This window comes from Protopterus annectens, chromosome 7.part0 (genome assembly GCF_019279795.1).
Source record: "Protopterus annectens isolate FY-2018-M chromosome 7.part0, PAN1.0, whole genome shotgun sequence".
NCBI lineage: Eukaryota > Metazoa > Chordata > Ceratodontiformes > Protopteridae > Protopterus > Protopterus annectens.
In genome coordinates this window covers 1,163,335,744-1,163,348,486 of record NC_056739.1, presented here as the reverse complement: position 1 = coordinate 1,163,348,486, position 12,743 = coordinate 1,163,335,744, and the positions used below count along the sequence as shown (strand labels likewise).

Below are 12,743 nucleotides of genomic sequence, written 5' to 3'. Positions count from 1 at the left end.
AGCTAAATGCTCCTGCTTCATCACCGGAGATTTCACCTAACCTATCTCCTTTCCAAGATATATTCTGCTATTGCTTACATTTATGTAATTTTGTTTGTGAAATGATATTTATAAGTATTACCTGCCTCATTTTATAATGTTTCATTGTTTTTCCTGCTGTTTTTGATGCATACGTTTGAAAAAAAAAAAGTTTGGTTCAAATGACAAATTTAGTTATTGATTTATTTGACATTTGTTAACTAGGTATGTCTGTCTGAGCATGAGACTTTTTTCAGTGGAGGCCCGGGGAGAAAAGCTCCACAAACAGTACATATAGCAGACAGAAATAGAAATATTATTGAAACTGTACAGAGGATTTAAAACAGTCATTAATCAAACAACAATAGTTGCAATTAAATGTAGAACAATTATTGAAAAGAGCAGTCCACTTTGTTACGAGTTTGAGGGGAGGTTTAGGACAATGTGGGCAAAGGTAGCTGAGTAAAGTAGAATAAGAAGTGAATTAGCATTAAGAACAAGTAAACCTTGGTAAGTGAGGGTACAAGCAAGTGGACTTGTCTTGCGTAGTTGTTAGATGGGGGAGAGCAAGTGTGAGTAGTGGAAAAGAAAGAGAGCAGAGAGATTAAGTTGGGTTTCTATAGCAACAAGTCCAGGTGCTTAGTAAGCAATCTTTTAAGCGTATTTGAATTTGTGAGTATTGGCTGTTGTTCTAATGGACAGGGGTAGTTTGTTCCAGGATAAGGCAGGAGAGTAACTGTATAGATTTTGACCTGTTGATCCTTTGAGCTTGTATATTTCCAGGTGAAGTTGGTCAGAGCTCCTTAGGGCTTGAGTAGGAGTAAATCGAGTTATGAGAGAAGAGATAACTGGCAGGAGGTGGGCTTGTTGAGGATGGAATGAATGATGAGTTGTTGAGGCAGAAGGAGCTGGTGTGGGAATTCTAACCAATTTAGAGATCTGAGAGAGAGAAGCAGTGGTGTGGGAGGGCTGATTAGCTGCAAATCTAGCTACTTTGTTATAACTGATTTCTAGCCTGGGTTTTAGAGGATTGCAGCTAAGTTAAGATCTGTGAAACATAAAAAAGATAGGGAAGAAGGTAGGCATAAGCAAGAGAGAGTCTGGAGTCTTTGCAGAAGAATTTTTTATTTCTGTATAACAGATCCAGTTTTTGGTGTGCCTTCTTAAATGGACTGATGTACATGCGGGTCAAATATGAGTTGGTCATCAGTGATGGCACCAAGGAGTTTGCTGTGTGTTTTAACGTTGAGATGTGATAGAAAAGGTATATTTGAGATGTGCAAGTGATTTAGGGAGGAATAGGAGACGTTTGTTTTGGGGGGATTGAAAATTTGTTGGTTGTTAGAAAGCCAGTTTTCAACACAGTTGGAAGAGTTTTGAGTTAGAGTGTGCAGGTCAGCAAGATTATCAGAGATAGAGGTAATTGTGGCATCATCAGCATATTGTATAACAGATGAGCTGTGCAGGAAGTTAGTAAAGATGTTGAATAGGTGGAGATCAAAACTGAGCCTTAAGGAACTCCCATTTTAATAGGGAGAAAGAGAGAGAATGAAGACAGACATTTTACAGACTTCTGGCTGTTGGAGAGATAGCTAGAGAACCATGCAATAGATGGATCAGACAGATGGAGTTCAAAGAGTTTGGAAAGGAGTTTGGGGTGAGAGACAGTGTTGAATGCTTTACTGAGGTCTAGAAAGAGACCAGAAACACATTTGTTATTGTCTCTGGCTTGGGAAATAGTTTGGGTAAAAGAAATAAGGGCAGTAGTTGTGCTATTGTAGGGACAGAAGCCATGTTGGGTGGAAGTGAGTATATTTTCTTGGAGTAGATAGTCTAAGAGTTGCTTGTGCACACATTTTTCTAATAATTTAGAAAGGGGAGATAGGATAGATATTGGCCAGTAATTTGGGACCTTGGTGGAGTTCCCTCCTTTGTAGAAAGGTATGGTAAAGAATTGTTTCCAGATAGAGGGAACAGTACATTCAGAGATAGGGATGAAAATTGAGCAGGCTGTGGAGTTAGAGGCAAGTTTAAGGAAGAGAGAAGGTAGTTTATCCATGGAGGGAGAACATGGCTTTAGTTTGCGGAGCAGAGTTTTTATGTAGTAAGTGGGAACTGTTTTGAGTGAAAAAGAGCTTGTTTGGATTGTGGGGGGGGGGGGTTCCCCTGGGGTTAGATGAGTTGGTGGTCTGATCTAATTTGCTGATAGTTTAGAAGATGTAGGAGTTAAGTACGGTGGTGGTTTTAAGGGGAGTGTTGTTAGGACAGGGGTTAGGTGTTGTGGGGTTGCCATGATGAAGGATCTTGTTGATAGAGTTCCAAAAAAAATTTGTGGTGTTGTGATGGTATGTCTGAGGTTTTGGTAAAAAATTTTCTTGTCATTGTGGACATGTTTTTTGGTTAAATTACAAAGTTTTTTGTAGGTTTGGTGCTGAGTAGGTGATCTGGTCCTTGTCTGTCTTGTGCATTAGTGATCATGTGGATTGAGACAGCCAAGGTGAGAAGAGAGATTTAACTCAGATTTTCCTAAGGGGAACAAGGGAATTAAGTATGTCAAGAAAAATGTGGTTAAAATTTTAGTAGAGCCTCATCCAGGGGTAGGTTTGAAAGGAAGGACCAGTTTGTGGAGGAGACAGTGTTGTTAAATGCTTCAGGAATGAATTTGGAGAGGCTTTAACAGTCTCTGATCTTGTGGGACCTAGTTTGGGGTAGGGAGCATCTTTGGATGCAAATAGGGGAGTGGTTGGTCACTAATGGAAACTGGAAGTGCTTTAGGGTTTTAGTATAGGTCAGGTGGGATATAAGGATCTAATCAATGATAGAACTGGAGTTAGTAGGCTTGTAGTAGTGGGTAGGGGTACAGATAAGTTGGGAGAAGTCACGTAAGTTAATGCTTGAGTTGGAGGAGTTTTAGTTTAGGGATTACCAGTCAATGTTGATATCACCTAGTGGTTTTGTTGGGTATGTTGAGGGTGAACCAGGAAATAACATGTTCCAAAATGGGAATGTTTTCTCCATGGGAAATGTATATGGCAACCACAGTTAGTGTTTTGTGGCTGTTTAGTTTGCAGTTCACTGCAAGAAGTTCTGTAGGGTGAAAACTGGGGGTGAGATGGACAGTGAAGATAGTTTAAGGTGGTCGGAGTACATTATGGCAACACCTCCTTGTTTCTTATGAAGTCTGTCTAAATAGAGGGTGCTGTAGCCTGGGAGAGAAATTCATTATCTGAGATGTGAGGTTTGAGCCATGTTTCTGTGAGAGTTATTATGTCAGGGGAGTAGTGGACCATCCATGCATGGAATTCACTGACTTTAAGAATGCTGTGAATGTTTAGTGAAAATAGGATAAAGTGTTTGGTGAGCATGTTGGGGTGAGGGGAGGGAGGTTGTGAGGGAAGGGTTTTTTAAGAAGGGCTGGAGAGAGGGCCTGGGTTAGAATGAATATCACCTGAACTGAGTATGGAATTATTGGCATGGAGTAGAGTAGGAATGTAGATTCATTTGTCTTTCATCCCAACTAGAACATCATTGTCTCACTCTGCAAAAGGCAAACTGGCTTCCAGTTATAGCCTGTTCTATACTTCTGTCCACCCTTACTTTATAGTTAACAGTTCTTTCTGCTTACCCCTAAAAATAAACTCCAAATAAAACCACCCCCTACTCTCTCAGATGCCAGGACAACACTTTAATTCTAGTCTTGCCACAGATAAGAAATCCTTCACTAAAATTGTTCCTGCTAAATTAAATCATCTCTCAGCAGAACTCCATTGCCTTACCACGTTCTCACAACTCTGGAAAGAGCTAAAAGTACACATCCAACTGTACATGCTTAATGTACAAAGGATAATCTGTAGCTCCCAGCTATACTTGTGGGTCTTGTCCTGTATTCGCACACAAGTCATAACTCCTAAAGATTCTTGTCACATAATATGGGGACTACCTCCTGTTGTAAATGTAAAATGTAACTTATAAGTCAGCTTCCTATAATTGTGGTGCTCTTGAAACCTCCTGCTCCAATCAGTTAATGACTTGTAGCCTCCTTTTCTCCTTTTTTTGTAACTTTCTACTCTCTTCTTTTCTCAGGTCATACTTCCTTTTCATCTTCTGACCTAAATTTCTCTGCTGTTAAAACTTTTCTGTACAGGTATTATAACACGTACATGAATCTTTGGTACTTCAAATGGTTTTAAATTGTTGGACATCAGAATATTTTAGCCTATGTAAAAGCTATATAATCAAATTTTATAATTGTTAATCTCTGAAATATTGTAGTTCAGATTTTTCTTTTCTGCCCCCTGCATGGAAGACATGGCTGAAAAGGGTCCAAGGACCAGCCTACCCACCCTGGTCAACAAAAAAATGAATGAATTAATAAATAAATGCTATACATAATATATTGATTATTTATTTACATTTTGTTTATTGAAAAAAAAAAAGAAAAAAAACATTTTGGAGTTTTACAGAGAAGCCAAGGGAGAAAAGCTTTGAAGGCAGAAAAACCAATGTTTGTCACGATTAAGTATACACTCTTTATATATTTAGCTTAATTTAACATCACAAATGCAGGTTATATTTAGCTTCGTTAATGATACCCCAAAAAAAAGTTCAACATTGGCAGTATATATGGTAAAATCTATGCCTCAGTCAGCAGAATCACACCAAAATTTAAATAGATTCTCATCAGCAGTATGAGAAAGTATTATAAACTGATTAGTAATCACAAAATAGTAGAAAACCACAGAAGAACCAACCAGCAGAATGTGAGCAATCCAAAGGACACCAAGTTTGTTGAAGTTAAGCACTTTCCTCTCTATTACAGACACTTCCTCAGAACAATATTGCACAAAAACCCAGCCAAATATATACCCACCCCTCAATTAACCATTCAAAATTGCACCAAAAATTTTAAAGCAATATATACACATCAGATTACAGCAGTAAAAATATTGTATATAGCAAATAACAAAACTAAATAAATGTTACCATAAAATATTATAATATGTTAAATTATTAAATAAAATCCATGTTAACTTTACTAACCTAAAATTCGATCAAGTTTTAAAACACTGGCAATGCTTATAGTTTCATTGATACCTGGGTAACAAGAGGCATTTAAAAACAACTGCCATCTCAATTCCATCATATCCAAATGCACATCTGTAATGCACGCCTGTTCATCCAACTAACTGCTGTAAAACCAAAAATTTTAAATCATGTGTTGGATTTTCATTGATATGTCTATACAAAGCACTAGTAACCCTACAAAATGCCTCTATGGTGTTTTAGCCTGAACAACAGCACATCCCCTGTTCTGCACTCTGGGCTATGTATACTGCACAACTAACATTTCTATGGGCAAGGGCCTGACAGCTGTGCCTTGTAGTTGTGTTTTGTAGGCTAATTTGGGTAAAGCAGTGTCCAATCAGTTCTTACACAGTGTATTATATCATGGAGGCCCAAGAGTATGCATAATGCAGTTTATTTATGAGTCTCACATAAATTGCTCAGTTATACTTAGAATAATACAGGACTTCAGGGCTGTGATTAGTAGTGTACATATGGCATAATGAGTCTGAAGTTAACCCACAGTTCTCAGTGGTGGACCATGATCAGTATTTTGGTAAACTGAAAAGTGTGTCTGTAATGTTTGTTTTTACTTTGTCTTATGGGATCCTTCAAGGACCCCACTGAGATGGTGTGATTTTATTTTTTTTATGCTGTAACTTAAAGGTTATGTTTCTCTGATTTCTGTATTTGGCTATGACATGGTAACACTGTCTGTGCCATCTTGCTCTTCACCATTCCCTCCATCCCTGCATGCTGTGATTTTAGAACAGCAATACTTTCTTTTATGTTGCATTGCTAGCAGTCATTTGTGAGTTTACCTTAATACTTGTTCAATGGTCTGTTTAGCTTCAAAAAGATGGTGCCTCCCTCCCATCCCATGACGCACTTGCAAAATTGCTTCCAGAATATGAACATTTATTTCGAGTTCAAGGTCCATCAGAGTGGAAACAAACTGAACAGAATGAGGACCCTAGACCCCAACAGACAGAGGAGCTCAGAAATGTGGAGAACGGGGGTGAAACAACAAGGTAAGCCAAAGGCACTATTTTTTTTTTTTTTGGTTTGTGTCTGATTAATCTGTGGCTGCAAGATGAGAAAGGGCAAAAGCTAACATCACTGTATGTAGCAATCCGGACCACAAATTGGCTGTACCCAAGTTGTGGTCACAGGGATGCATAAGCAGAGTAAGGACTAGTTGACATAATCAGGGTCCCGGCTTGTGCTGTAAGTAGTAACAGCAGTATAAGCCAAAGCTATTATATAGAAGCACTGTTATACAGAACATAGTTTGCAATATTTGAATGTGTGATTGTTTGCAGCAGCTGTTATGTATTTCTTACTTTAATAGAATTACTGATGCCTCTCTTTGATGCTCTTGTATATGTGTTTTGGAGTGCTATTTTTGATGCCTTACTACTGGTAACCTTAGCTTGCAATCTTTCTAAAACCGATTTTATCATAAAAGTCGCATTCACAAATGATTATATAACTAAAGAAAATTAACATAACATAGTGAGCAAAGTGCATTTAGAAAAGGAAATGGTCTCCCCTGTGTTAAGGTCTGATACACATTTTGATTTGGATTATTAAACACAAAGTTATATAAGAGTCTGTGGGGCTACATGTATTTATATTTGTCTGTAGGCTTACAACCAGATCTCAACATACACTTAAAGTACAGTATGTTAAATAAATATCGTAATCAATGTCTAATATTCTGTTTTAGCACAAATTATTGCATTTAGTGCTGCTTCCCTTTTTTTATTATGATGTTATTGTTAAGGAAATAGTCTGTATTTTTATTGTTATCATTCAGTCTGTAAAATCAGCTGCTAATCAGTGTGCTGAATGATTGAGATATAGTCAATCATTCTGTTTATTGAAATGTTAATATTTTGGATGGACAGAACATCAAATCCTTGTGGGCAATTTAAATGTGGATTTGGGAAGATAATGCTATAAGCTTTAACTATTATGAAGACTTCAATATTAGTGAGGAGAAGTGTTTTCCTGTGAGTATAGGTGGGTTAGGGTTTGAGCAGGGTTAAGTGAAGACATTCTTGCAGTATTGTGTGTTTGTGTCTGAGCTGTCTTTGTTAGTGGCAGTGTTATGGAAGGGGGGTTTGAAAAGTAAAGTGCAGAGTTAGGAGCAGAGTTGGGGTTAGGTTAGCAAGTATTAGTAAGGCAGACACGGTTGGAATTAGTAAGGAGGTGTGGGGGGGGGTTGAAACCCCCCCTCCCTGCACCACCTAACTACTTCTTGCTAACCCTGCCCCTAACCTTTCAAAATCCCTATCCATAACACCACCACTATTCTGAAAAATATTTTCTGAATATGTAGTTGAGGTTTGGTGTTCCAATCACCAAAGACAACTGTGCAGTTTCTTTTTACAATTGTTTTTCTTTTAGATGTTTTGAGTTTTTCAATGTGTTGACTTTCAGAACTCTGGCATTGATCACTTCAGTTTCAATGCTTTCGCATTCTGAAAATTCAACATGTACTTGTTTTAATGTTCCTGAGTTCTGAGATATTGTAATACATGTATGCAAATGTCACACTAAGAACAGTAAAATTTGTGAAGATGATAACACAGAATTACCTACTTAAACAACAACAAGACATACGGTCACAGCATTGTAAAAGCTATTTGCATTGGTATCCGGAACAGCACATAAAATACACCATGTTTCAGAAGCAGGCAATGAACTTTGTAGCTTTTTGCCTGACATTATTAACCAGAAAGTGTTTAACCACTATACAACAGGATTAAAACTCAGAATGTCCAAGTGCTATAGCCCAAATTTAGAGCCAGATGTTCATCACAATGATAGCTTGAGCAGAAATGTGTGATATGCCATAGGAAATGGCTGAAAGCAGATAATTAATTTTAATTTGTACAATTTCCCCATTATAGATATGTCTTTCTTCTTTTGATGCAAACCTGCACATTAACATATAAAGCTTTTTCAGTACCTCTTTTTGTATTCTGATGTTGAGTTACAAAACACACATAATGTCCAAAGGGCAGTTTCAGGTGTACTCTCCAGTCCAACTGGTGAATCTGGGCATTTTGAGGCAATGTTACAACTGCCTCATGTACACAGACAACCCTCTCCTCCTACCACCAAACACTAATATATGCAAGAAATGCAATTATACAGCCAAACTGGAGGCTAAGCTCTCTCAACCCAAGACTGGAACTGACAGTCAAGAGGAGAAGGAAAATACTTGCAACACACCACCAGTCTCACATAGACCTACTAAACCAACACCGGCAAATAGCACACAGAAATACACGAAAACATACTCAGAAGCTCTAAATAAAAATCTGCAAAAGCAACAGAGACCTACAAAGCAGACACCCAAGCAACCTCCACACCCCATCACAAACCATGAAACACATACTTCACATAATCAGTGTGCCACGCAATCACAGCCCGTAAGGCAAAATAACATACCCAACACACTAGTAAAAGGCGACTCTATAGTCAGGCACACTGATGTCCCACTAACTAGGCTGGACAAGGAGAAGGTTACAGTTAGCTGACTGTCGGATGCCAGGATCCGCCACATAACACAAGCACTCAGGTCACTCCAGAACAAGTACAAATACGACTCTGTCATTGTCCATGTTGGTGTGAATGGCCTGAGACATACCTCCCTGGACTACATGAAAAGAGACATGGAAGAGCTCTCTGATCACGTAGCCCAGGCTGGTATGACCCTGACCCTGAGTAGCATCCTGCCCTCACCAAGAATGATGCCACAGTATAAAGAAAAAAGGATCAATTTCAACAACTGGCTAAGCTTCTGGTGTCATTCAAAGGGGATCCAGTATTTGTCCATCTGAGATGACATGCTGGACAAGCCACGTTGCTTCCCAAGAGATGGTTGCACCTGTCACCCTTAGCTTTTGAATACTGCCCAAGGCTTTTGCCGCCCCCATAGTAACTTTTCTAGGTAAGGCTCAAAAGACAAACTCACCACCATAAATAGCACAAGTAACCAAAAACTGAGGGTAATGCTGCTCAACGCCAGAAGTCTAAACCTCAGAATTCATGCACTTGAGGCACTCCTCAGTATGGAGAACATTGATATCTGTGCAGTAACAGAAACCTAGTTTAAGGCTCCAGAGACACCCCAGCACTACCAGGCTATAACTTCTACCATACTTTTTGGCCACAGAACCCAGACCGAAACACAAAAGGTGGGGGTGTATCCATATTCATCAAGGATACCCACACCTCCAGGTTAGTGGTGCTGCACAATGCCTCAGGGATCATCCATGTGCAACTAACAATGGGTAAAACTGCAATTCAAATTGTAGCTTGCTACAGATCACCCACCATGACCCAGGACCCCCATTCCGCATTTCTAGAGACACTGGAAAATATGAAGGTCCTAGCAAACATCCTAATATTGGGTGATTTCAATTACCCAAACATTAACTGGGAGAACTACTCAAGAACTAACTCCCTTGCCCAACACTTCCTAGAATTTATAAACTCAAATGCCCTGGATCAACTGGTTAATACCCCCACCAGAGGTGACAACATATTGGACCTGGTCATCACCAACATGGGTGACCGGTGTTCTACACCAGAGGGCAACCCCTCACTGGTTAGATCAGGCCATAGATTAATCACTCTGGATATCTACATTCCGCCGCCTCCCCCCTCCACCCCCAATCAAGGAAACCACCATGAAAAACTTTTCAAAAGCAAACTTCACATTACTTAAGACTGAGGTGGAAAGGTTCACAGCCCCCATGCTAAAGGACAATGCTGTCCAAGCTGCTGTATTCCTTACAAAGGCACTCTATGAGCACCTGCAAGAATGCATGGATCATGCTATCCCAAGCAAAACCAAGACTCACTCCTCCAAGAAAAGGAAACCAGTCTGATGGACCCCTGCCATAAACAAGCTATACAATAGAAGGAGGAAACTAGTACAGAAAAGAGTAAAATCCCAAGAAGGAAATACATCCCTGATCAATATCAGCAAGAAACTACAATCCCTCATAAAATCATCCAAGGCTAGCTTCAAAGAAAAATTGCCAAGGACTCCAAAGATAACCACAAAGCATTCTTTAGCTATGTCAAGAACTTAAGTGGAAACACTCAGATCTGCTCTGAGTTAGTGCAGAATGGCACAAAATACACTGAACCGACTGATATTGCCAACATTCTGGCAGACAGGTTTAGTGCAAACTTCACCCCCCTCTCACCCCCTAAAGGGCCCATAGCCATACAAGAAGAATGTAGAGCCCTGGCATTCACTGACACACAGGTTAAAGCAGTCCTATCCAAAGCCAAAAACACAGCTTCAATGGGACCAGACGGTCTCCCAGGCTGTGTCTAACACGAACTCTAAAATGAACTAACCCCTCACCTAAACACACTGTTCAAACTCAGCCTCTCTACAGGCTATGTACCCCCATAGAGTGGTGCACAATTATCCTGCTCCACAAAGGTGGAGCCACAATGGACCCTGGGAACTATCGCCCTATAAGCCTGACTAGCCTGGTCTGTAAGGCTATGGAGCACATCATCATGGAACTCATTAACAGAGACATTAGGAACCTCCAAACATTGGACCCTACCCAGTTTGGCTTTGTTAAGGACAGATCATTCCTTCTAAACCTGGTGGACTTCTTTGAGACAGTTACCAAGGCTTTAGATGAGGGAAAGGAGGTCCACACAGCCTATCTAGACGCCGCAAAGGCTTTCGACACCATTCCCCATTCTGGTATTATAAACAAGCTCACCAGCCTGAACATAAACTCCTACGTCATGAGATGGGTTGCCAGTTGGCTCATGGACAGAACCCACACGGTGAGAGTTGCAGGCTGTAGGTCTGACTCTAAACTGGTTACAAGTGGCGTCCCCCAGGGCTCAGTCCTGGGACCCCTCCTGTTTGGTATATACTTCTCAGAGGTACAGGCAAGCACAGGAGGACTATGGCTGACCAAGTTCGCAGATGACTGCAAACTGGGGGCCATAATTGACTCTCTGGCTGATACAGACATCCTCCAGAAGGGTCTCACTGAGACGGATACCTAGTGTCAAAATCATGGCCTCAAGCTAAATGCCAAAAAGTGCATAGTCATCCCCTTTGGAAAAAACAAAGTACCCGCAAGCTACCACATACATGGTAGTCCCCTAAATACAGAAAATGTAATAAGGGATCTGGGGACCAAAGTAGATAGTAATCTCTCCTTTGATAATCATATTGCCAAGGTGGTTAGAAAATCCTTCTATGTGGCCCACCTAATCACAAAAAAAGGTTTGTATCTAGAACAAAAGAGGGTATTGTGCCACTCTGCTCATCACTCATCAGACCCATCACAGAGTACAACACCCCATTTGGGATGTACCTTACAAGACACCTGCAACAGCTGCAAAGACCACAGAAGTACCTCACCAAGAGGATTACTGGCCTCAAACAGATGCCCAATGCAGCCCAACTGAAGAAACTCCAGCTGTACTCGGTTGCATACCGTTTACTCAGAGGTGATCTCTGCCTGACATACAAGGCCATGTCCAACCCAAAATTGATGGACATGCTCCACCTAAAAAAAAACATATCCCCAAGAGCCACACGCCCTAAGGAACTAAACTTCACCACAACAATAAATAGGACGCGCTGGAGGGATAGATTCCTGTCCCAGAGACTCCCCATGCTTTGGAACAGGATTCCAGTCTACATTAGTTAGAGCCCCTCACTAACACTCTTCAATAGAAACCTTGACGAGTGGATGGAAAACAGAAAATTTACCCCGGGGATCACTGCAGTGGCTCTGCTGGACAGAGGCACAGGGAACTAATGGCTCTGCTGGACAGAGGCACAGGGAACTAATCTAAGGGGACGGTGAAAGCCAACACATTCTGGCTAGGCTTATAGATGCCCTCGGGCAGATAGCCTAGTACTTACCTATGAACCTATAAGGTTTAGTTATACTGTTTTGTGAGCTGTACCTATAAAGTAAGCTTCAGGAGTACAGAGGTACAACAGGGGTATATGTAACAAGCTATGGCTAACATCCCAAATGCATATGCTTTTAAGATTTTTCTTCCTTTAGCCTTCTAGAAGCCAGTTTTCTTACAAAATAACATTATAGTACTGTGATTAGTTGGCAAAGGAGATGCAGTATGTCAACTGGTGCAGGGAATTAGGAAGAGAACTGCATACTCTGTTTTTTTCAAGTATTTATATGACGTATTAATATACCAGTTGTGGTTCTTTTGTTGCCAAAAAGTGCTGTGAAAAATTTAGAAATAATTTTGAAAACTATATTGTCAACCTGATCAGTTTTTTCTCCTGAAGGAAACAGTCACATTGTTTTTGTTGAATTGAATTAAATTAACAATCAATGCTCTTTTTATGTCATTTAGCCTCAAAGGGAAGAACCAGGTTCTAAACCTGTCATCATTCTTCATGTTTTGGAACTTTAAGCTGTCCGAGTGACAAACAAGACAGCAGCACACAAGCACATTCCCCACAAAAAGTTGTCTTCAGTATCTTAAATGTCCAGTTTTAATCAGCTGCAAGAGCTTAACAGCACAAATCTGAATAATCTGTACAAGTAAAATTCATGCCAGTGGCAAAACTGCTGCAGAATACATAGGCTAAAAGGGAACATCCATATGAAAAAAAA

General features: G+C 40.2%; 1 protein-coding gene across 3 annotated transcripts in view; it reads left to right on the top strand.

Annotated features, from left to right (window-relative positions):
• Window positions 1-12,743, top strand: part of CCDC33 (coiled-coil domain containing 33) — a 1,222,712-nt gene that overhangs the window by 839,819 nt on the left and 370,150 nt on the right. For all 3 annotated transcript variants that reach the window (XM_044077752.1, XM_044077755.1, XM_044077753.1), the window contains exon 8: window positions 5,932-6,113. In XM_044077752.1, the coding sequence (XP_043933687.1) occupies window positions 5,932-6,113 (182 nt within the window). The remainder of the gene's footprint in view (window positions 1-5,931; window positions 6,114-12,743) is intronic.